The 24056-nt window shown below is 51.2% G+C and overlaps 11 protein-coding genes across 11 annotated transcripts; 6 read left to right on the top strand and 5 right to left on the bottom strand.

Annotated features, from left to right (window-relative positions):
* Nucleotides 1-945: 945 nt before the first annotated feature.
* Nucleotides 946-2173, top strand: ALTATR162_LOCUS11886 (uncharacterized protein; the record flags this gene model as incomplete). The annotated part of the gene is made up of 2 exons (XM_043319530.1): nt 946-1724; nt 1780-2173. 2 exons carry the CDS (start codon nt 946-948, stop codon nt 2171-2173), a joined length of 1173 nt encoding a protein of 390 aa, XP_043175465.1.
* Nucleotides 2174-2990: 817 nt separating this feature from the next.
* Nucleotides 2991-3624, bottom strand: ALTATR162_LOCUS11885 (uncharacterized protein; the record flags this gene model as incomplete). The annotated part of the gene is made up of 2 exons (XM_043319529.1): nt 2991-3424; nt 3474-3624. 2 exons carry the CDS (start codon nt 3622-3624, stop codon nt 2991-2993), a joined length of 585 nt encoding a protein of 194 aa, XP_043175464.1.
* Nucleotides 3625-4368: 744 nt separating this feature from the next.
* On the bottom strand, nt 4369-6400 carry ALTATR162_LOCUS11884 (uncharacterized protein; the record flags this gene model as incomplete). Its single annotated transcript, XM_043319528.1, has 5 exons — nt 4369-4578; nt 4627-4769; nt 4828-4947; nt 6023-6341; nt 6392-6400. The coding sequence occupies 5 exons, from the start codon at nt 6398-6400 to the stop codon at nt 4369-4371; spliced, it is 801 nt and encodes a 266-aa protein (XP_043175463.1).
* Nucleotides 6401-7602: 1202 nt separating this feature from the next.
* ALTATR162_LOCUS11883 (uncharacterized protein) lies at nt 7603-9452 on the bottom strand (the record flags this gene model as incomplete). Its single annotated transcript, XM_043319527.1, has 3 exons — nt 7603-7726; nt 7782-8576; nt 8626-9452. The coding sequence occupies 3 exons, from the start codon at nt 9450-9452 to the stop codon at nt 7603-7605; spliced, it is 1746 nt and encodes a 581-aa protein (XP_043175462.1).
* Nucleotides 9453-9875: 423 nt separating this feature from the next.
* ALTATR162_LOCUS11882 (uncharacterized protein) lies at nt 9876-11158 on the top strand (the record flags this gene model as incomplete). The annotated part of the gene is made up of 2 exons (XM_043319526.1): nt 9876-10008; nt 10062-11158. The coding sequence occupies 2 exons, from the start codon at nt 9876-9878 to the stop codon at nt 11156-11158; spliced, it is 1230 nt and encodes a 409-aa protein (XP_043175461.1).
* Nucleotides 11159-11375: 217 nt separating this feature from the next.
* Nucleotides 11376-13213, bottom strand: ALTATR162_LOCUS11881 (uncharacterized protein; the record flags this gene model as incomplete). Its single annotated transcript, XM_043319525.1, has 3 exons — nt 11376-12286; nt 12354-12987; nt 13052-13213. The coding sequence occupies 3 exons, from the start codon at nt 13211-13213 to the stop codon at nt 11376-11378; spliced, it is 1707 nt and encodes a 568-aa protein (XP_043175460.1).
* Nucleotides 13214-13492: 279 nt separating this feature from the next.
* Nucleotides 13493-14515, top strand: ALTATR162_LOCUS11880 (uncharacterized protein; the record flags this gene model as incomplete). Its single annotated transcript, XM_043319524.1, has 2 exons — nt 13493-13645; nt 13706-14515. The coding sequence occupies 2 exons, from the start codon at nt 13493-13495 to the stop codon at nt 14513-14515; spliced, it is 963 nt and encodes a 320-aa protein (XP_043175459.1).
* Nucleotides 14516-14775: 260 nt separating this feature from the next.
* ALTATR162_LOCUS11879 (uncharacterized protein) lies at nt 14776-15987 on the bottom strand (the record flags this gene model as incomplete). Its single annotated transcript, XM_043319523.1, has 1 exon — nt 14776-15987. The coding sequence occupies one exon, from the start codon at nt 15985-15987 to the stop codon at nt 14776-14778; it is 1212 nt and encodes a 403-aa protein (XP_043175458.1).
* Nucleotides 15988-17835: 1848 nt separating this feature from the next.
* Nucleotides 17836-19935, top strand: ALTATR162_LOCUS11878 (uncharacterized protein; the record flags this gene model as incomplete). The annotated part of the gene is made up of 2 exons (XM_043319522.1): nt 17836-18005; nt 18066-19935. 2 exons carry the CDS (start codon nt 17836-17838, stop codon nt 19933-19935), a joined length of 2040 nt encoding a protein of 679 aa, XP_043175457.1.
* A 2090-nt stretch (nt 19936-22025) lies between these two features.
* Nucleotides 22026-22735, top strand: ALTATR162_LOCUS11877 (uncharacterized protein; the record flags this gene model as incomplete). Its single annotated transcript, XM_043319521.1, has 2 exons — nt 22026-22153; nt 22201-22735. The coding sequence occupies 2 exons, from the start codon at nt 22026-22028 to the stop codon at nt 22733-22735; spliced, it is 663 nt and encodes a 220-aa protein (XP_043175456.1).
* Nucleotides 22736-22910: 175 nt separating this feature from the next.
* On the top strand, nt 22911-23354 carry ALTATR162_LOCUS11876 (uncharacterized protein; the record flags this gene model as incomplete). Its single annotated transcript, XM_043319520.1, has 3 exons — nt 22911-23058; nt 23106-23265; nt 23315-23354. The coding sequence occupies 3 exons, from the start codon at nt 22911-22913 to the stop codon at nt 23352-23354; spliced, it is 348 nt and encodes a 115-aa protein (XP_043175455.1).
* Nucleotides 23355-24056: the final 702 nt, after the last annotated feature.

Genomic DNA, 24056 nt, shown 5'->3' with positions numbered 1-24056 from the left:
CATACAGAAGTTTAGTCGCTCAAGGTATCACGGATGTCTACCGAGTTGACAATATCCACCGGACCATCACCGGACCACACTCGGTATTTTTGTGTAATAGACAGGTTCTAGATTCACTGTTAGCCACCATATGTATTACCCCACCGAAAAAGTCCCGAAGTGCGACGAAGCGGTTTCTTTGAAACGCCTTGGATCCCGAACCACTAGCGCATCTCCAAACAACATACTCGCAGCATTCTCTCCGATCAGTGCATTGTTGTGCGACTAAGCAATCAGTCGTAGAACACCGCTTGTAGTGTTCGACATATGAATCTCGGCTCTCGGTAGAGCGTCTCAAATTTGCTCATGGTGTTGCCGCCTTCTCATTTCGCTCATGTTTGATCTCCATTTAGCGCATCCTTCCTCTTAGCATCTCATCACCTACGATCCCTTCAACCCATCATACCAAGCATTACACAAGCTTTTTCTGAAACGAACTCAGACCCGTTCAGCCCCAAACGCCGGTCTGTCAACAGACGCATATCACTGGGGTAAGGCCGGCAAGAGGCGAGATGCGCGCGGGCTCGAGGCCGGCTCTTCTCTGCAGTGTTCGGTGGGTCCAGACGGCGGAGTTGATCGTGAGATGAGCTTATTGCCATTCCTCCCGGGCGCAAATTTCCACATGTTAGTTTCCTGCGTGGCGCTGCGTTAGGTTAGTAAATTAAAATGAGATGTCAGCGTTGTTCGAGGGCTTTATCTAGTCGGGCGGGGACGCCCTTTGGTAGGGTTTCAACTTTCCAAAACTCTCCATCACGAAGTCGAACTTCAGTCACTCTTTCTTCGCAAGCCGCTGAGCTGCTGCCATTCATTACCAGGACTCGTTGATACGATCCTTCACACTCATTTTCAACAAGTCGTCACTGCATATCCATCTTTCATCGCTCCATCAAACAAACATCAGACACCATGAGGTCCACCTTCTTCTCTATCCTACCCATCGCGGGTCTCGCTGTCGCTGAGTCGGTCTGCACACAGAAGACTGTCACTACGACTGCATACGAAACAGTGTATGAGACTGCAAAGCCCGCTCTTGTTGCGGACGCTACCGCCAGCCAGTCTGGCGCTTGCTCCTCCAGGAGCACCGTCTACACTACCACTTACGAGAAGGTATACGTCACTGTCACTCCTGGCGCTGCTACTCCCGATGCCGTCGAGGAATCGACGACTACAAGCACCACCGAGACTTACACCACGGTCACCGTTCGCCCAACAGGTGGATACTTTGGCAACTTCTCCACCTCTGCTCTCTTCAAGCCAGAGGCATCATCGAACGCGCCATCATACCCTACCATGAGCGTTGCGCCGACTACTCAGCTGGACTACTCCTCGTTGGCCTACACTCCTGTACCCCAGAGTGAAGCCTCGAAATCTTACGAGGCCGCGCAGTCTTCTCAGGCCGCGCAATCTTACGAGGCCGCCGCGGTGTCCACCTACGCTGCGTCCAGCCCGGCCGCTCCAGCTCCCACCTCAGGTGCAGGCTCCAAGCGTGGCGAAGCTACCTTCTACGGCGGAAACACTTCTGGTGGCATGTGCTCCTTCACCGGCTACACTATCCCCGCTGGTATCTACGGCACCGCGCTCTCCGACTCCAACTGGGACACCGCCAACAACTGCGGTGTCTGCGTCAGCGTAACAGGCCCGGATGGAAACAAGGTCACCGCCATGGTTACTGACCAGTGCCCTGGGTAAGTCACCTCTACGAATATCCCAGAGACATGGCGATACTAACTCTAAGTGCAGATGCGGCCCCAACCATCTTGACCTGTACCCCGACGCCTTCGCCAAGCTCGCCGAGCCTTCCAAGGGCGTTATCCCTATCTCCTGGGACGTCGTCCCCTGCGGCATCACCACCCCCATTGTCCTTAAGAACAAAGAAGGCACCAGCAAATTCTGGTTCAGCATGCAAGTCATGAACTCCAACATGCCCGTCTCCAAGCTCGAGGTCTCCACCGACGGAGGCGCGACCTGGAAGGCTACCACACGCCAGGAGTACAACTACTTTGAGAACCCGGCTGGTTTCGGCGCCGACAGCGTTGATGTCAAGGTTACGAGCAGCGACGGTAAGAGCATTGTTGTCAAGAGCGTTAGCATTGCTGCGAATAGCAAGAAGACTGCTGGTAGCAACTTCGCTTAGGCTTTAGTTGAGATAACGGGTGCTTACTTCGATTCGTTGTTTTTTTGGCTGATGGGCTTAACCTTTGATGACGGATGATTATTTGATGGATACCTTTCTTGACGCCTTGTTAATTCGCTTCTAAGTATCTTCATGGTACATACTTTTCGCAACGACAGATTGTCGTCACCGCATCACTTTTAACAATGAAGTGACACTATTTCATCACTTTCTTGATTCTTTGCGTGCTTTCTCGTGCTCCGTCTTCTTCCACTTCTTGTCTCATAAATTGGCGTCCGTGCAACGCATTGGCAATATTGCCTGTCTGTATCTTGGTCTTTGCCGAATGAAGCAGGCAATTGGTCGTTTTGACGACGTGCTAAGAAGCGTCGTCGTAGGAAAACAATGGTTGGTGGTAGTAACCGTGAAGCACATATCGACATGCGCAACAGTGGCAACGGAAATAATTGATGTTGAATCTGCTGACACTCTACTAGATTGCGTCACCAGTAGATGCCTAATGCAACCAGGTATCACGGCTACCGTCGTGCAAACCCGCCCAGAAACTACAAATTCTCATCCTCAACCTACCACTACCCTTGAATTCTCTTTAATATCCAAAACCGCGACTCTAGTGAATATGCCAGGCCATGGATTTCATTGTTAGTAATACCAGAAGTGGGATAACATAACTCTGGTGACAAGGCACAATTAGGTAAGACATATGGTATTACTATGTACAGTCATAAGGCTTTACAAGCCACAAGGGTATTGGTTAAGCCTTGAAAGATTCCAGACACCTTTTATCATAACCATCTATCTACGTCTCCATGTTGATTTACAACATGCCAATAACAAACCCAAGAGCACCAAGACCCATAGCAGCACCCGCAGTGTGGATAGCAGCGGGGTTATTGGTGGCACTTGCCGCCACAGTGTTGGTGTTGGTCTGAGTGGTAGTAGCAACCAAGCCATCACTACCAGTGGTAACGATAACAGCAACAGAAGTAGTCGAGATAACGTCAGTGACAGAGACAGTGTTTGTGACTGAAACGGTGTTGGTGTCGACAGCGGTTGTTTGCGCAGCGCCTGCGCCACCCGCAGCAACGGTGGTGGTGCTGTATGAGCAGTCGGTCAAGAGACGGTATTGGTCGCTGTCGTCATCGTTGTCGTTGTCGTTGTACTGTCTGACGCAAGCCTCGCAATTCGGGATGAGCGTGTTGGCGTTGTTGGCTGTGCAGATGCACTGGAGTACAGCGGATGAATCGTCGTCTGCAGGAAGGTCAGGTTGGTGGGTTTGTGCATGAGATGTAAAACTTACTGCTGTCGTTCTTGCAGCCGTTCACGGCTGCACCAACTTGTGCGCAAACATCGGTGCACTCAGCGGGGATGTTGTCAAAGTCGAAATTGGTGTCTTGAGCCGCAGTGAGAGCCGCAAAGGCAGAAACGAAAGCGAGCTTGGAGAAGAGCATGTTGGGTTGTTTGAATTCGACTTGTTGGAAGTGAAAGTAGTGAGTTTGAAGTGGCTGAAGATTGTTGAAAGGGCTGGATATTGTTGTGATTGATTTTCTACATGTCGAACCCAGTAACTCTTATACCACATCTACTCTTCACCCCATCCGCCATGCTCCGACCATATTTGTGTACAGCGACCAGGTACCAAATTCTGAAGCCGTTGTATCCGAGTTCGCTCGTGCACTTGATGAGATACTATGCACCGTCGACGTCTGGCGCAGACTCTACAAGTTCGATAGAGGGTATGAGAGCGCCGAGAGTGAAAGGGCCCGTTGAAAAGTGACATCAGGCGTGTTACTCGCCTATCATTCTGTTCGAAGCTAAGTGCCAGGTACAGGGAGTCTAGGCGTCGCCAAGTATCCCAAGCTGTGTGAAGGTCTCTCGGAGCCATGCGATGGTCGGGGAGACTTCACAGCCCGACGTCATTGGTGCTTGGCGTTGACAAAGTGGATCATCCGAGTGACCGAGCGATCATGGCGATCACCCGGAAGCTTGTCACTGCTGCAGAACGCGCCGAGTTTGCGGAGAGAAAGACTCGAGAATTGTCATCTTAGACTGCATGAAACGTCGACGATCCGGCTGTACGGCAAACGTCGATGGGGCCGCGGCGAGCTTTCCTATGGTATTTGCTGATCCTGCATGACGTAAGCATGCAAATGTTCACTCGCATGGAGTAAGTTTGGCATGTGTTGTATTGTTCTTCAGAATAAGTAGTGGGTTTGACTTCCGCTTTCGAACGGCTCGTTGAGAAACCAGAAGTCGTCTAGCATCCACTCTGATGTCTCACCGAAGTCAAAGGCATCAATGCGCAGTCCAGCGTCGGCGAAAGAATCTGTCGATAGTGCTTCAGCGGAGTGACCGGAGTGGCCATTGATCTGTTTGGTTGCTCGTGGAGCGTCCTGAAGCAGAACCTGTCTTGTGTCAATACTGCAGAGCTATGCGGGCTATGAGCAACTGACCTCATTGGCAGGAGGCTGTCCACTAATATCTTGTCGAGAAAGCATCTTGTACAATAAGCGTGAAACTTGGTCTATTGCCTGAAGCTTGACGGCGTCGGCTCGTAGAGGCTCGAACTGTAGATTGACCAACCCAACTGCAGCACCTGCGTATGGCTTATTAGTTTCATCTCAAGCAGGAAGCGTAACGGGAGTAAGTCTTACTCAGAACCCAATACTGCCGACAACCACGACCAGCCAACATTGCTCTCTCTTCTTGGAGGTGAAGTGCCTGCTGTGCACAGCTTTCTAATACTGTCTTGGCAACTGGCCCTACCATAGTATCTATGCCAATATTAGCCGCATGCGCTAGGTGCGAGACCAAAACATACCGTTGTTTTTACTAGCATGGTAAGCTACATGGCAGGCCAGTAGGGCGGCTCGATAGTAGTCGCTGCGGGTACAACATAGTGCGAGGCTTCCAGATGCCGTCAGAGCCGTGTGCAACCTCGCAGTTGCAGTTGCAGCCTCGAGCAGTGCGATGCTCGAATATTGATTTTCCGTGTTCATTGTCGTCCCCATATCAGCCGTGTTCGCTGCGTGCAAGATGACCAACAACTGTCGAAGTTGTAGGTCAAGAAGTGTGCGAGCTTGAAGGGATCTTGGATCAGTCCACTTGGGTATTCGTCCCAAGTGCTCTTGAACGGTATTTGCATGCGACAGGGTATCCTGGAAGCTGAGTCTCGACTGCAAGCTATTTGCTAGGGTACAGAGTCTCGAACGCAAGTCAAGCGATCTCATAGAGACGAAGAGGAATGATGTGTCGGTAAATACATCTACTGGCTGCGATGTTGGAAGCCCCTCTGAGCTGGGACGCAGTTGTGCATCGTTAATATTGGCAGGTGCTGCGCAATCAGACTCGAGTCTGGAAACCATCGATGCAGTACCTGCGAAGGAATTAAATAAGCTCAGTTTACTGTCCAAGGCATATTTACCTTTGTCGATGGATGCTTGTAGCTCTAACTCTACCTATGTACATCATACGGATCAGTGTGGTTCTCGAACTCATTTTGCGCATGCGAAGTACTAACAGATGTTGCCCATAGTCTTCGTCGCATTTCTCCCTCGAATGTTGAGCAGCGACCACCAAAGTGAGCAGGATCTCTGTGCATTCCACAGGAAATCATGAGACCTATATGCGCTTGTACTTCGTGGTAGTAATCTTTCGCCTTGTGCGAGGTTGCCGAAAGAGCCAACAGACGCAAACATCGCACCTGGAGAGAGGCGAGTGTTCTGTGCTTGCTACTCTGCCGCCTGAGCCAAGCTTCACAGGCTTTAATCCACAAGACTGCTTGGGTATGGAGCGTTGAACCGTTGCGACTATACTGTGGGCTTTCGTTGGTATTGACACAGATCGTACACGCTAGGATTGAAAGTACGACGGCATCCATATCTGCAATATCAGGATTTTCAACGTCCCAGTATCGCTCATATGCTTCCTGGAATGTTGGTATATGCACGATTCTGTACGTTGTCTCAAAGGTATCAAGATATTTCTGTACGAGCCGGTCGGTGGTCGATCGATCTGGAAGGAGATCCCTTAGGTTCGAAACGGATACAACATTATATGCAGACACATCGACGCGCGCTCTTTTACCGACAGACATCATATCTTGAGCCAGTCGCTGAGCGGTTGAGTTATGGAAGACGCTTTTCATGAAAACCCGGAGTTCTGGGAACTGTCAGTGTCAGCGGATAAGAAACAACTTGGTAGTTATGTCATTCTCACATAGGCCATTATAGATGTTGGTGAAGAAGGTCCATAGCAGAAGCTCCCATAATGACGACCTTTGAGAAGCCCCCTCAGAGAAGCAGGACTGCTGGCGGTTTCGCTTATTTTTGCAGAACAGCATAATGCTTCTAACGAAACGCTCTTCTGAACAAGCAACTGCTGCTCCAGTAGAGCGACTTGTCGTTCGAGATGCTTTACTCGGTCTTGAGCAGTTATGTCCGACTTGACAAACTCCGATGGGTTGAATAGTTTGGGAACGTCAAGGTGCGACCGTGGCGCCTCTTCGGCCCCAGGAGTAGCTGTCTTTGACAGGGAACATCGTCGCCTTTTCGGAGGTCGTTCGTGCGAGCCATCGGAAGAAGGAGTCCGGTTTTGTGTGTCGTAAGCGCATTCCTCTGCAATACCGCCTTTGATGCATCTGTCACATGGTAATTTCCTGTCGCATCTCAACTTTCTTCTTCGACAGTCGTTGCACGAGAGAACCGCTCGCTGTCTCCTTTGGGCCTTGAATTCTTCCATGTTGTCCGATGAAGCAATGAAACAGAGTCAATGTTGGCAGCAAGAAAGTCGCATTGAGTGGTCATCTCGGATTTCGTCCTCGGAGATCGTTACTTAACGCCGAAGGAGCCGGAGAAGGCGACGTTACAAAGCACATACTACATTGAGATGCATGCATATGCACATGAAAGTTCAATATGGGACCCTTGTCAGTCTTCGTGGACGGGCAAGTATCGCGTTGAGTGGTGGTGTCGAGTTGTTCTGATCTCAGCTCAGATTCATGTGCTCCGTTCCGAGAATAGGAAGATCAGCACTGCCCTTATTACCGCACGCTGCTACATTCCCAGTCTGCGCGTGGTAACAGACATCTGCTCATTTGGTATATATCTACACATTTGATCTCACTCGAGCCTGCGAGATATTATAGTACTGAAGTGCAGAGCGAATGGGTTTTATTAACGACTCATACGTCATCCATGGATTTCATTGCCCGAAACCAATGACTTTCCAGAACCAATAGTTGTACGTTCGTATCTCATACCGGGGTATTATTGCTATTGAATAGCTGCACACACAACAGCTAGAGCACTCGCCAGACGAACATGCTCCCATAGCACACCCGAGGGCCTGAATGCATGCTTTTTCGTAACTCCCATCAATATGACCCCCAGACGAACAAGCACGAAGCAAAAGTTTACCATAGGTTCCCTTTACCGAGGCTGCACGGCCGGAAAGTAGCGAGGGCCAGAGTATCCATGGAACTGGACGCTCTCAATGTCGATATTGCCGTCGTGTTTCGGGCTCCAGAACTTGAGCAGGACATATCTTCCAGAACTGCAAGGTGTGTCAGTGACCGTCTGATTTTCCAGTGCCAACAAGTCAAACTTACATTGCAGGGTGGAATTTGATCGTGATCTTATTCTCGTTCTTTCCAATGAAAAATCGATAACGTGGACGGATAAGTGATTCGGCGTCTATTACAGGCTCAGAGGGCTCGATGCGGCTGGGTGTAGTTACACGAGACGCTCGAATAGGCTCTAGATAGCGCTCCCTTCGCTCCCGCCATTCGCTGTATGTGCTGTGGTCGAGAGCAGGTGCACGACGCAAAGGACCGAGGCGTGGAACAATTTCATCATCATCGTCGTCACTATCTGGGCGCCAGCGGCTTTCTCTTCGAATGCGGTCAGCCATTATAGCAGCACTAGGTAGCTCTTCATTTGAGTCGGATTCTTCATCGCTAGCAGCAGTAGTAACGGTAAACGGTGGTGGAGTGGGTGCGGAAATGCCAGTGGGGCCGCTGTACGAGTAGTCTGCTGCATGATCACAGTTGTCACCGTCTGCCTCGTCTTCATGCTCTACCATCTGGCGCATGATGCGTCGACGTTCAGAATCGGAACGCAAAGACGATATCCAGTTCTCAGATTCAGCATTGAGTCTCTGACTGCGAAGCCGAAGGTTCTCAATACGCTCCTCCATCTCCTCTTGAGTGCCCTGGCGCGAGTACTGCCACACTGAAGGATCTTCGAGAGCCTCTCTCAACGATATCTGTTCGTTGGCCTCGATCGGAGAGCTAGGTGTAGGAGACATGAGCGGCGAGCTTGTGTCGTAGTGGAGGTTATAGGCGGAGGTGCCAGATAGGAGTTCATCTTCAGACATGGATACAAATACAAGACCTTCTTGAACACTGTTTTTTCCCCGTTAGTATTGATCAAAGTTGAGATGGAGACACATACGGAGCCGTAAATCCACGGTCCGGTGCTCGAATGACAATCTTCTCCAAGGCGAAGGGGGCTTCCCCGATATGCTTCAGTAGAAGATTGCACTGGGAGCTCTCACTGCAGTATACACTTTTGTCGTTCCTCAACACGTTTTGTACCCTATACAACCCAGGCGGGCTGTCCCTGCGATGCTCACCGCCGTCGCAGCTCACAATTTCCATTCGCAGACGTCCACGGACGACCTGACCCTTGTGACCGTACTTGAAGCACATGTACTCATTAGCCGCACCAGTGTCATGTTCCAGCTTCCGTCGCTTGTGTCTGCGCTCGCTGTTGACTTGTACGATGGGGCTACGAGGCCGGGTTTGCGTATTTGACATGGTAAAGGGGTTGCTGATTGGTAGGTCATTCAACGAGTCCAGGACGTCGTTGGTAGCGTCCATGTCGGCTAAGCGTTGTTCTCTTGTGCGGGCCTGTGAGCGGCGGAGGTAACGTTCGCTTGGTGTAGCACGAGGTCGGTTGGGGTTCGCGGTGGATGGCCGCCTGGAGAGATTATCTGCGGCATCGCTGTCACGTGGGGGGCCGAACAGGCGGTGCAGTGGGCCTCTTCTGTTAGATGTGCGAGTGCGCACGCGCCTGGCGGTGTCTCTGGGCGACGACGTCGCATCGTAAACGGGTGGCGTCGGTTCGGCTAGGGAGCGCAGCGCATTCCGTGAGGCGCTGGTAGACGCCGTACGGGAGAGATTCGGAGGCGACGTCGAAGCATGAGGAAAGTCAAAGCCGCCGGTCGTGAAGGGGAATGCCGCGGGCGGTGGGGACGGAGATGAGGGCGGTCTGGGCATTGGTGACGTCGGTGCTCGCTCCCATTGAAGAGACGAGATCTGGCGCAGTGGTTAGATTTTGGGCAGAGTCGGGACTAGTGATTTGCGCTATGTGGACAGGGTGAAGGATAGCGTGGTTGGCACTTGTCGAGGCTGAGAGGACGAACAAGCAAAGGCAGCATCTGGTCGGGTCCCGTGTAGTTGGCACGCAGGTGACGCGGGGCGAAGCTAGCAGCACGGGCCACGAGCAGAGCCTCACAAGGTACGGGCAAGGTGCGAGGTAATGCCGTCACCGCTAGCCGTCGTCACTCGGCCTTCTGCAAGACGGCACCTCAGCTTGGACTAGCCCTATCCTATTACCTGGACTGATCGCGCTGTCGAGAACCCACGTCCATTACGCGTCTTCCCACCAACAAAGCACACCACAGCGCGTCTCAGAACACCATGACCGATCTCACCGAATCTTCTGCGATACCTCCGCCGGCGACCAATGGCGCATTGCCAGGCGCATTGCCGTCCGAGGATGCAGCTAGCCAGACAGTAGCCGCCATTGCTGAAGCCGACAAGATCTCGGCAGGTAAGAGCGATCCCGTTGCAAGTCGCAGCAGCAGTCCTAAACCTCGCGCGCAGATGAAATAGCCCTTTACGACCGTCAGATCCGCCTGTGGGGCGTTCAAGCGCAACAGAAGATCCGTACCGCCAACATCCTGCTCGTCTCCATCAAAGCCCTTGCCAACGAAATCGCCAAGAACCTTGTCCTCGCCGGCATAGGCTCCATCACACTCGCAGACCACGAAGTCGTGACCCAAGATGACTTGGGCGCGCAATTCTTCCTCAGCGACGCCGATGTAGGCAAAAACCGTGCCGAGGCAGCGTTGCCTCAAGTGCAGAAGCTCAATCCCCGCGTCACCGTCAAGGCCCTCACCACCGATATTCGCAATGAGCAAGACCCCAACTTCTACGCCGCCTACGACGTCATCATATGCACTGATATGGACTTCCTCTCTACCTCCGCCGTCAACGCTGGTGCGCGCATAGCACGGAAACCTTTTTACGCGGGCGCATCTCACGGCATGTACGGTTACATCTTCGCCGACCTGGTCGAGCACAACTTCGTCATCGAGCGTGAGAAGAGCAACCGCGATACACAGGTTGGCGCTGAGAGCACGACAAGGAGTGTCAAGGGCGTCCAGATCAAGAAGGAGAACGGAAAGGTGGTTGAGCTGGTCAGCAAGCAGGAACTCTACAGTCCATTGATGCTGGTCAAGGACAGTCCGCTCCCAGCAGAGATCGCAAACAACGCCAGGAAACTGAAGAAGGTCCACCCACTACTCACCTGCGTACGCGCATTATGGGAGTACCAGCGCAACGGCCACGGTATCTACCCTTCGCATACACCAGCAGATCTGCAGCTCTTCACCACCATCGCGAACCTCAAGCACAAGGAGCTCATTTTACCTGCTGACTCCCTTAAAGCCGAAGTCCTTCGTAGCTTCCTGCAGAACCTCGGTAGCGAACTGGCACCCGTTACGGCTTTCTTGGGTGGTCAGCTAGCACAAGACGTCATCAACGTACTGGGACAACGTGAACAGCCCATTCAGAACCTCATGTTGTTTGATGGCGAAGACAGTACAGGACCGGTATACGCGCTTCATCCTATCTTCCCTGGTACACCGCTACCAATCATGTCGAGCATGCCTGTGAGCGCTCCGATCACGATTGTCTAGGTTTTTGAGAGCAGGGACACGGAACAAGACCAGCAGAGTTTTACATTGCGCGGTTGGATGACCGTGTTGGGAGATAGGGAAAAAGAGTAATGCAGGAGCATCTAGAGGGCATAGCACATGATTGAAAGATACCCAAATGAAGTCGCTGAGTAACAGCGAAGGAGCAATGAAATTCTATATTCTTGAACTCTCACTAACAAGTCGTGCTCAAGTCTATCTACTGCGTCTTCTTCTCATCCTTCACATCCCCCTTCCCACTCCTCCCAAACAGCACCCAACACAACCCCAAGAACGCTAGCAAAACCACGCCAACGGTCCCTCCCTCGACCCACCCAGCCTTCCTTGTATTAAGCACTGGCACACGAATCCACTCTATCAATCCACCATCCTGCACCGCCATTCCCCTAAATTCTCGATCCGTGCTACCCTCCGCTGTCTGATTCCGCACCTCAGGTTCCACATGCATGAACCTAGTCTTCGGCCCAAACAATCCCTCGTACCCCAGATGTGCGCGATCAAACGGATTAGACGTATGCTGCGCGCCACTCTCGGCCCGACAAGCCCAAAAGACTACAGGCCAGGGGACCGGCAGTGTAGCATGAGATTTGGCCTCAGCAGGCATGTAGCGTAGATGCAAGGGTATGCTGACATTCCAGTGCCCCTCTGGTATCTCGCGATGCGTTGGTAAATCTCCCCAAGCATTCTCCCCGCCAGCACCGAGGTCTACTTTGGGGTAGTCAATCTTCTCTGGTTTGGGTACGCCGAGTTCGAAGAGCGCGGCGGACCCCCAGGCTGGAACTACCCAGTCTGGGGCTTCGAGGTCTGTGGCTCCGGATAGACTGCGGAGGCGCTTTAGGTTTTTACTTTTGAGGAAGAGGGCGTCGGAGAATTGGTATTTGTCGATGAAGAGGTAGGAGGGGAGGGTCAAGTGGGTGTGAAGTTTGCAGGAGCGGTCCGGGGGTGTGAGATTGTGTGCAGGGAAGGTGAGTGTTAGTGTTGGGTGGAGGCCTGTTGGTTGGTTGAACGAGGTGCTGTATGTTAGAGGGTGGAGTTTGGGTTGTGCTGTTGGGTTCTTGGAGGCCTGGAGGAGGGGGTAGTGTCGGGTTGGGGTTTGGAAACGTGTGGGTTCTGCGTGTTGTCAGTATCGCGCAGTCATACTATGGTGGAATTGAAATAGTGAATGGAATAGACATACTCGGTCGTTCATCTTGCCCTAACACTGTTAAGAAGCCTCCAAATTGGATGTCTTCCGGATCTGCGTTCCCCTCCAGACTCAACACCCCAATCTCGACTGTTGCGTCTTTACTTGGAAGCCTGATTTTCTCAGTCCAGCCTTTGGCATCTTCTCCGGCCAGTTCCCAGCCATTGGGATCTTTTGCCTGTGCCCATCCAGCTGTCAGGACCACGCTTCTCGAGATAGTGTCGTAGTCCACATCGAGGTAGTTTGACGTAACGAAGCTATTGACCCTATTGTGACAATAATGACTCGAATTTTCTCCGACTCCACAAAAGGCTTGCTGGAAGGGGCCTTTCATCCTGTCGATCTCATCCAAGTAATCGTAGTACTGCGAGGTAGCCGACATTGAGAAGCGCTCTGAGAGGACAGGCATCTTGGTGGAGCTGGAGGATGTAGATAAACACTTCAGATCTGGGGAAATAAGGGAGTGAAGCCCTGAACATAGTGCATCTTCAGGCGTATCTGAGAGAGGCGTGAAGAAGACGTGTAGACCTGGTGAGACACGTGATGTGAATGGTGGAGTAGATGCGTAAGGCCTTGGGGATGTCCAGCGTAGGTGTATTTCGTGCCATTGTTGGAAGAATTTGCTTATCTGTATGATGTTAGCCGAAGAACCTCCAGCTTGTGGACTGGCAAGTCAATGCAAATGTACATACCTCTTCAGGTAGCTCATCCAGACCGAGTGTGATACGGTGTTCCTTTGCTGCAACGACATTGTCCAAGGCAAAGTACGGACCATGCTTGTCTTCGCCGACTTCAAGTTGATCGGGAGTAAACTCCTCTGGTTTCTTGACTACATATGTTATTCGTTGTTTCATGATTGTTGCGAGAAGGGTGTCGATATTCCTCCACGCGTAATGCTCGCGATGCTATATGAGTAAAGTAGTCTAGCCCTGATTCGGCGCTAGCGTATGAGCATCCCTGATGGTGCCTCGGCGGTGCGTCATCGGCCTTCACTGGCGCCAGCTTCTAGATTCACAGCTCTGGAGCACAAGACATCCACCGTGTTCTTTCACATGCTGTCGCCACCCGGGGGCTACTTGAGCTACTTTATGTATACCTATTGAGGTGTTTATCGGTTCACTACTTGCAACAACATGCACTTTCCCAGCTTCGTCTATCCAGCGCTGCTGGCAGCGAGTGGCGCAGAAGCCCTCCGCTCCGACAAAGTCAAGCTCGCAAACATTCAAAGTCTCACGCTGCGCAAAGACCAGAAAACCTCTGCAAGACGCGTTGATCCGATTCCTCAGGTACGCACTCACCTCACGCGTCCACCGTACCCCTCTATGCAGCCTACTGACACATCTTAGTTGAAATGTATTGGCGGTTCGGCACGCGGCCTCTATGAACCTGATGTAATGCGATGCAAGAACAGCGGTTCCGACTACGACGAAAACTCCATACAATGGACATGCACCGCCTCGCTTCCCGAAGAATTCAAGCTCGGTTCTACAGACGTCATCTGCGAGGGCTACGATTACCCCGAAGATCCATACATCCTGAAGGGCAGCTGTGGTGTAGAGTACCGCCTCATACTCACGGAGAAAGGGCGAGAGAAATATGGCAAAGGAAGAGGAGGATGGCAGGGTGACGACGACGAGGACCGACGTGATGGGCCGAAGACCATGGGTGAGAAGATTGCTGGTGGATTGTTCTGGATGCTATTTGGAGGTGTCGTGCTGTGGATGATATACTCTGCGTTGAGAAACCGCGCGCAAGGCCCTGATGGTGGTGTAGCAGGAGGCAACAGACCTGGTTGGGGCGGCGGTGGTGGTGGATGGGGAGGAGGCTACAACGATGACAACGACGACCCGCCTCCACCATATTATCCGAACAACCCAAGCAACCCTAGCAATCCCAAAGCAGGTTACGGTGCGACACAAGGCTGGAGACCTGGCTTCTGGTCTGGTGCTGCAGGTGGTGCTGCCGCCGGGTGGGCTGCCGGTCAGTTTGGCAACAGAGGGAACAGGAACAACCAGACTGGCGGCTGGGGTGCTGGAAGCGGGAGCGGCAGTCGCTGGAACAACGGTGGGGAAGGGAGCTCAAGGAGTTCATCTGGTGACAGTTTCTCCAGCCCTAGGCATGAGAGCACTGGGTTTGGAGGAACATCACGCAGATGATGAGTTAGTGGGAAGTTTTTTATTGGCCTAAGAATGATACCCCTATTTTTGCATTATGAAGACCATTCCCATGAGTTCTGCGCTTACGGGCATGTGTATGTGAAGATGAAGTAAGAATGTTAGGAAAAAGGGTTGACAAAACTGAAGTGCCTCTCGCTCGCACCAAGCAATCTCGCCATGCTCATAGCCCAAGTAATAGTACAAGCGCCTCAGTAACGTCCTAAAGCAGCAGAAGTCTCCAAGCCTCTTTCCCACTTAGCTCACCTACCCACCTCATCCCCATCTCCAGCCCTCCAAGGAATATCCTCCTTCCCAACGTTAACACAAGTCAACCACCCCACCTTCTGCCCCTCAACATCAAGCAAGCACTCATTCCTTGCCAACTCCTCCACATAAACACTCGCCTCCCTCTTCAGCATCGCCAAATCTTCACTCAAGTTCTGCACAGAAGACGGCATCACCTGTTCCATCATACGTCTCATATCCTCATAAGGCATATACCCTTCTCCTTTCCTGATCTTCCTAAACACAGTACCGCGTAAGAGGGGCTTCTTGCTGTTATTGTCTAGCTCGGTGAGTTCCTTGCCAAGGATGGAGCGGAATGTGGACACTATGAACCAGGTGTCGAATTCCGAGTTTGTCACGGGGGAGACGGCGTGAGAGTTGGCGTTGCGGCCCACATGGATTGTCAGGAGGAGGAGGGAGCGTTCGACTTCCGTGCAGAGGTGGTTTAGTGAAGCGCTCTTGGTGGTGATGAGGCGAAGGATTTCTTCTGGGAGGTTGGAGCGGGGGGTGGGCCAGGGCCAGCAGGGATGGGCGCCAGACATGTGGATTAGTGCTTCGGTGTAGATTAAGCCGTTTTGGAGGGAGAGGGAGAGGAGAAGCCAGCGTGCAGGATCATTCTTGATTGCGCGGAAGAGGGCATGTCGGTGTTGGAGAAGCGTGGCATTGATCTGGGAAGTCAAGCTGGGAAGGCTTTCCAGACAACCCAAGTTCCTAGCAGTCTTCATGAGATTCTCAGAGTGCGTGAGTGAGGCGGCGATGTTGGCAGCTGAGAGGTCTATGGGTATGTTGTAGAATGTGTTGAAGATCTGATCGTATAAGTGGATGGTGGCGGCGTGATCTGTGGGGTTGCAAAAAGAAGGCTTGTACTCTGGGTCTTCGTTCTTCATTGTAATCTTGATGTTCTTGAGTGTACCGTTATTAACGTCTTCGATTACTGGTCGCTCTCCGGTGGCTTGCTGTTGTACTAGCAGGATCTTGCCATCAACTTCTTCAATAATGTATGAAGCACACTGTGCGCCTATTGTGCTAGTAGCCATGCTTGAAAGTGACTTGGCGAACCACGAAGAAAATCGCGCTAGGATGTTGCTATGCAGTTGCCACTGTTTCGACGGAGTGACCAGTTCTGTCTTGATGAACACATCCCCAGTATTAAAGATGGAGAAGAACTCTGCGGGTGTGTAATGCATCAGCGATGTCGGGGTTGGATACTGGAAACCGTTTGCAAAATATGAAGAAGTCTGTACGCGTGTGAGCTACGTTGACGGAATGGAACGCTGGATGTATGCACCACTGTGCCATCATAAGACGGCTCATCATGTATGCTTGGAGTCAAGGAACCTGGTGTGACCATTGCCGCATAAACAACCACTGGCCGTGGAGTGCTCGTTGAACCGTTGTCTCGTGGGAGGGAATAATCAGGTGAGAGTGCACTATTTGTATCGTCGACCTGTGACGAGGAAGTGGCACCGGATCTGGAAGACGATGATCTCGTTCTTGGCGAGTGTTTAGACGAGCCTGATGGTAAGCTGGGAGTTTTCGAATCATCATCACTGATGTTCGGGACTGTATTCTGTAGTCCTGTAGAGCCTGATGTCGAGATTATTGAGGCATGGCGTTTGCGCGCCTGCGTTGGTGACTCTGAACGGATGCGCTTATCCATGAAGATTTTCTAAGAGTCTGGAGGTAAAAGAACGGCTGATTGGTATCCTAGTTGTACTCGATTCCGTTGTGGGAGTGAGATCAGAGTTAGAAGTGAGGATGTATAGTCGTATAGCCCACGTGGGCGGTTTTTGCATAGTTAATGCTAAATTGGTTCTATTATACGAACATTCAACGCTGGTATACCGCCTTAAATAAGGACAGGAGCACAGGTGTAGCCGATGTGGAGCGGAAGTGCATAGAGTTCGGTGTGCTCAAGCAAACCAACTATGACAAAGTGAGAGACAACTCGCAATATTGGAGAGTGTCTCTCAGCGACTTGTAGCGAACGAATCCACAATCTATGACTCGGAGATCTATGACATGAGCGACAGTGCCTGATAACCAATTTTGAGTCCGTCACATAGCAGCGAACGCGATCGTGCGGAGAAAGATCGGACGGAAGCGAAAGCTTGATATGCAAGGAATTGTCTACATTTCTGGTTGGGATCAGCACGGAAGATTGCGTGGACCAAGAAGAAATAAGACAATGTGTAAATTATCAAGAGACTGGGAAGATGCTCCTATGTCTTAGATATACTTCCTAGGTGACGGTAAGACATACTAGTCCCTTCGCATACTCAGACGACTACAGCTTACATGCTAAGAAAGGTATATTCCAGTTTCTGCTAGTGGCCTCAGCCATGCTGCATGAGACGCGCAACACACCACGGTTGTCTCTAATGGTTTTGAAGCGGCGTGCCTCGGATGATGACTAGGCAGGCCGATGTCGGAGTGACTCAGAAGCTGCACAAGTACTAATATTAAAATCTTCGCTTGCTTTTGGAACAGGTTTCTCTTTCGTATTACTGTAAGCCTTCTATATTGATGGACTGTCGGATGAGTGAAAGTAGTTGTCGACGAAGGTTCTGGATGACAGCGCAATGCAGGGGGGAAAGTGCCGTAGCGTCCTGAAGAGTGGGGTTCACCATGTGCGAGGAGCTCAAGCGGACGCATGATTTTCATGTAGCCAATCACATTGCGAGAGTATGAGATAGCATGCAGCGAAGTGAATTCGGCGTTCCGACGCATCGCCAGCATTTTCAGAGACGTGTTTTCATCGACGATGAATACCTAGGTAGCTATCAAACGAGGGGTTAAACATGACGTCACGGTAACGCTGATTTTAGATTTGCCAGCCGCTACCGCCGAGGTCACATGAATTTCATAGCAGGAGAGCGAACCTGATTAATCTGTGAACCACAAAAGCCTGGTCTTACCCCGGTTGTTAATCCTTTACTATGCAAAACTCGTACGATTTCTCTTGAACACACCACAAGTCTCCACTGTTAGCCTGGCGGAGGCTAGCTCACTGTGTCGGAGTTATGACCGCGTCAATGGGAGTGCTGCCAACATCACTGCCGCCTACTGCGCCTGGCGATCTCCCGTCCATGGGAACACAAGACGATTACGCTTCCAGCAGTCTTGCATACGACTTGATCAGGTTCACGCCTGCGCCGACTGTCATCTTAGATGCATCGCTCTTCGTGCGCCATGTCTCAGATTCGTTAGTGTAGTCCAAGACAAGCGTCGTCCGATGCCTCGATTGTCTGCTAACATTTCTAAGTTATGTGATTGTTTCAGAGGCAAGCGATCGCGTCAAGCTTGTAGGCCGACATGCGGATGACATTTTCGACGTCAAATTTACCATCCCAGCATTCACTTCAGCTCGTGAGCTAGTAAGCACCGCATGTCGAACCGGGAAACTACAGCAGACGAAAGTTGTGACAGATAAGGGTGTTGCCTGGAGCTTGAGAGCTATCCCAATTATCCGCCAAGGAACTTTGCGCTGCGTCCAGATGGAGTTTTTCGACATTACTGAGGACCATAGGCGGCAGCTTGAGTTCAGGGAACGGTCCTATCAGAACGAAACATTTCACCTGCTGGTAGCGACTATCAAGGATTATGCCATCTTCATGCTGGACCCGACTGGGCATGTGGCGACTTGGAATGCAGGCGCCCAAGGATTTAAAGGATACACGCCTTCTGAGATCATCGGCAAACATTTCTCAACTTTCTATTCCCAAGAGGACCGCGATAATGACAAACCAGGAAGAGAGTTACGAGATGCCCTCCGCGACGGAAGATGCGAAGATGAGGGTTGGCGTTTCCGCAAGGATGGCTCCAGATTTTGGGCAAACGTCGTCATCACACCGGTATACAAGGACAATGTTTTGCTCGGCTTCTCTAAAGTCACAAGGGATTTGACGGAAAGACGGAAAGCAGAGAACAGTCTTATCGCCGCCTACGAGGAGGCGTCGAAGCTCAAATCGGAGTTCCTGGCCAACATGAGCCACGAGATCCGCACACCCATGCACGGCATGCTGTCCGCGCTAACGTTGCTACTTGATACGAAACTGGATAATAATCAACGAGAGCTTACACGGATCATCCAAGAGTCTGGAGACGTGCTTCTCCAGCTGATCGATGACTTCCTGGATTTTAGCAAGCTCGCTTCAGGTAGCTTTTCCATCAGCAACGACATCATAAGCGTGAGTGATGTCATTCAGTCAGTATTCCGAGCACATCAGACCTGTCACAGTCCTGATGTCAAGTTGGAGATTGAACTGGACGACAATCTACCAAGGTCAGCTGAAGGAGACTCTTTGCGTTATCGACAGATAGTACAGAACCTTCTATCAAATGCGACCAAATTCACCGAGCAGGGCTACGTACGCATCGTGGCTCGCCTACAAAAAGAAGACCAAGACTACTTCACTATCTTGACGGAGGTGATAGATTCTGGCATCGGCGTGCCAGCAAGCGGCTCACAAACGCTATTCACCCCTTTTACTCAAATCGACAACTCTACAACGAAGAGGTACAAAGGCACAGGATTAGGCCTGAGCATTTGCAAGTCTCTGGCTGAGCTCATGGGTGGAAATATTGGCTTTCATCCTAATCCCGAAGGTCCTGGCAGTGTGTTCTGGTTCACAGCCAGGCTCAAGAAATGCAATCAGCTCAAGGCTCTAGAAGTCCTCCAAGAAGGGATGGCTGGACTGAAGATCTCATCACCCGCAGTGGCCGACCCTATGGAAACACTCAAATCAGTTACTGCCAATAAACGTTTGCTACTAGCGGAGGATAACGCTATTAATCGGAAGGTCATGACACGGATGCTCGCAGGCTTAGGATTTGACGAAGTTGACACGGCAGCGGACGGTAAAGAAGCTGTCTCCAAAGCGTTACAGAAGCCTGGATACGACCTGATTTTGATGGATGTCAACATGCCTATTCAAGACGGTCTTAGCGCTACCAAAGATATCCGGGCTAAAGGACTGCAGGTTCCCATCGTAGCGATGACAGCAAACGCGCTCAAAGGACAAGCAGAATCATATATTGCTAAAGGCATGACGGGTTACATTGCCAAACCAGTTGATAGAACCCTTCTGATAAAGCTTCTGATCGGATGTTTACAGCAGAACGTTGCCGGCTGAAGAAGTATCCAGAGGATGGAGATAGTCGCCCAAGAAAACAACCCGTCGCAGTGCGAAACCTATGCTACAATACTGCTCGAGGCTATACAGCAGCGTCGTGGGACACGACCAACGCACTGCGATGAATAGCATGATAGGAGCATGCAAGAAGCAACCACTACCAATCAAATTTACCATAGCCTGCACATCGAGGCTCCTTCCAACCGCCAATCAATGTCCAGGGTATACAGCAATTCCGGCGCTGCTTCTCCGAGACGTATAACCACAGAGATGATGCCTCAACCCCCCCTAAGTTGCATTTCGTCTAGTGCAGCTAGTCACGGGGCTCGGCTCAAGCTTAGCCTGATATCTTCTCTGCTGTCTTCCGAGTTTTACGGATTCAGGCTTGGTATACGAGATCAAGTTTTACGTGTGGGGGCGCCCTTTACCCAGCGAACGGCTCCGCGGGTACAGCAACCGACAATTCTCTCTGAGAAGCGCCCCACCTTCGCACATACACACCACAACCAAATTCCCATTGTGGTTGCCAGAATCTTGCAGTAGCGCTACAGAGTTCTTGTGATGACATGCGCATTGATTTCAGCAAATATCTAGTCTATGTGTATAGCATTGTCAGAACCGACGGGTATACAACCCGTTCCCCTCTTACTTGGGGCTAAAACCCGAACCGAACCGTCGGTGCACAGGCCCCAAAGAAGCAATTCGGTCCTTCGTCCCACCAAACACCACTGCAGACTATGGAGAGTATGAGTACCTTCTTCCATCTATCGCATCAAGAATAGGACATATTGTGTCCTCATCAAGACTTTCAGTCTAACTAACCCTACTAAAGAATCTTACGTTGCTTCAAGGAGCTTTACGATTGGATGACCCCTGTGGCACGAGACCGTCCCAATCAGGTCTTCTGCACCTCGCCCCTTCGCAGTAGATTTTGTACCCCAAAGCGGTGTAGGCGCTGCTCACTCCTCTCACCTGATGGTGGCTGAGCGTAATCGTTAACCATTTCCGCGGATATCCTCGCCGTTCACTATCGATAGTCAAGGAGCACGATCTGCTCGTGGATACGACCTAATGTTATTATATGCTACAACGGTGGAAGCCGATCGAATTTTCACCTGCTGGGGAAGAAAAGTTAAATCGTATTATGCTTACTATACACAACCGTGGAACCCCGACCCAGATAAGCAGTGCCAACGGGGATGGAGCAATTTAATATCCTTGCACCGATCGCGTCTCGACATGACGCCTAGGCTGGGACGAACACCTGGTCCGCAATTATGCAGCTGTTTCTGATGTCCACCTTAGGGCCAGGCACATGCAGGCCCACATCTCTTTGGAGGAATATAACCGTCTTACTTTGTCGACTCAGCCCTGCCACTACATTCTCTGTAATTGGCAGCCTGTACTGGTGCCACGACAATGAAATGGCCCCCGAAAGGATGCTTAAAAAATGGTGGAGCGTCTTTGGCTGCTGGTTCATGCCACAGCTTCTGTTTTTATTCTTCTTGACGCCGCGCGACGCTCTTTTTGTGACTGAGGGTAGCAGGCGTCTACCAAGTCCTGCATGACTTTGGAGACTGAGCTGCCCAGTGTATCTGCCTAACATAGAACAACAGTCTCATACAACGCTGCTATAGAGAGTCCCAGACTAATAAAGACCGCTTCGATCGGAGTGCGAGAGGTCCACGATGGCAGTCGTTCCACATGATCTAACGCACATTTGCTCCCTAAAGCGCTACCATCCCCAGCAATTAGACCAGTAGCAGAACGTCACGACTCACGAACATTGCCTGGGCGGAAGGGACGTCACATTCATACCTGGAAATCTCCACTTCTCATGGTTGCTTTTTTTCTTGTGGGCTTAGCAATGAGCGTAACGCATTGCATCTTTTATTCAAAGCTCAAAGGCCAGATAGTTGGCATAGCCGATCTGCAAAAGGAGAAAATCAGGTAGCAGCGGGCTCCAAATTCTGTATGTTGGGCAGTTGGCTGATGGCGTCAGATTTGGCACTGCATTTGCTTTGCTCGCCCAGATCTGCCTAGGGGCAAGCGTCTGGACTGCGCGCCCTCGGCGGCCCTGGAGGACCCTCATGAGAAAGGATTTGACTCTCAGAGTCCTGAATTCGGCATTTGGGGCTGATACATCGGTGTTGTCTTTGCTCAACATCGATATGTGGAAGCGGCTGAAGGTAGGATCGATAATGGCTTTCCGCGCATGGTAAGTGGTTTGCTCCGCCTGCTGAACTTCTTTTGACGTGCGTCTAGGGGTCTGTTGATACCACCGTTCTTTACACCTGCGACTCTGTTCATATTCGAAGGCACCAACGTTGAAAACATCTTTGCAGCTATACCGCATCCGTCCATCGCAAACGTCAGCGCAGCGCATCTGTTCACTTACTCGCCACCCTCCCTACGCGGGACGATACAGTACGAAACCGACGTGAACCGGATCTTCACTGGACCAAGGACCGTCATGAACCTCTTGGCTACTGCTACTTCATCCCTCGGTGAGATACTGCCGCTAGATCTGCCTTTCAACAACTCAGCTTACTCCGTGGACTTCTACGCTCCAGTGGTCAAGTGCGGAGATTCCAACGAGATGGAAAAACATGCTATATACGAGTTCTTACAGAAACAGATAGCTAGGAATAATAGTGCGCTAGAGGAGACGGACGATGCATACATCAGGCTTTGTACCTACTTACAACAGCTCCGGAGACTTTACAGCAGTTTCGCACCCTTGTCAACAAACACCCTCAAGACCGATGAACGAACTTGGGATGACATTCCTGCGGCCTGAAATCGATGGCCAAGGCAAACGGGTCAAGTCACGCCATTATCAAATCTGTTGCCCGCATAATGCATCATATAGTCTAGAGATCTCGCAATACCATGGACTGCAGAACGTATTAGGCAAATACGAAGTTAGCCATATCATGTCTTTCCCGAACGAGCAGCCGAATGAAATCTCAAACATGACTCAACGTGCATACGCAGCACCCGTGTGGGTTGTATGCGACCAACTTGTCGGAAAGCTGGCGTGGCTGAATGACACGAGTATTGAAGATGAGCAGCAAGCAGCAGCTCAGTTTAGTGCCATCGACTCGCCCATCCAGCGCACCAGTCTACTAGGTTCCAAGGACTTGGATGCATGCTTTGAGTTTGATAAGAGAAGGAACTGTACAAGGATCAAAACATGTCGACAGCCTTCGACTTGAGCGATCAGCTACTGGAGGATAAGGCGATGGCGAGGAATCTCATGCTAGATGTCTTGATTGAAGAGTTGAGCTTCAACCTGACCGTCAGTATGATGCACAACCGCCTACTAACGTGAGTACGACAAGCTTCATTCCACCCGCATATGTGCTGATTCGTATAGTGACATGGCCAACACGACCGTTAAACTCACCACCGAGTAAACTGCTACAACTACAAAGCTTACGGCCTGTTCGTCTCCTACGCTCTCACCAACGTATTCGCTCTTGTCTGCGTCGGTCTCGGGTTGACATCTTACATCCACGACGGTGCAATGCCAGGCAAAAGGATGCACGACATTGTACAAACTGTCCGTAATCCTAAGTTCCAAGACAGCCCTTCTTTAGGCTCCAGAACGACGAGTTTGGGCGCAAATGTCGGCCCAGATGGAGCTGTAGAACCGAGACTAGCAATTGTGGATCCAGGAGAAGGTAGTAACGATGGTAGGACTAGGCCGTTTCGAAGTATAGGATGGTCTAGTGATGCGGGAAGAGTCGAGGATAGGGAACTTGTATGAAGCGCGCAAGATCTTAGTTTCCACTCGAATGTAACGACACCATATTGACCGAATGCGTTTCTGCACATGCGACACCGTCGGCCCGAACCTGTGGTATACGTGCCATGCTACATCCACCACGAATCTACGTGTCGATGTTACCCCGAAGCACTCGTGAATCCAGCGCCGGGCCGACGCCTCGTTCCAATGACAAGACATGCGTAGCAAGTTCAAGAAGCCTCCTGCAACCCGAAAGCCCACCAACGTGAACTTCAGCAAATCGCAGCTTGACCTAGACTCGGAACGGAAGGTCGCGGAAACCATACATCTCGTATCGCGTCAGCGCGATGGACCGGCGCATGCACATGCA

The sequence above is a fragment of the Alternaria atra genome (assembly GCF_907166805.1).
Source record: "Alternaria atra isolate CS162 genome assembly, contig: 37, whole genome shotgun sequence".
In the NCBI taxonomy this organism is placed as follows: domain Eukaryota; kingdom Fungi; phylum Ascomycota; class Dothideomycetes; order Pleosporales; family Pleosporaceae; genus Alternaria; species Alternaria atra.
The sequence above is the reverse complement of the archived record's forward strand: the minus strand, read 5'-3'. Positions and strand labels throughout refer to the sequence as shown.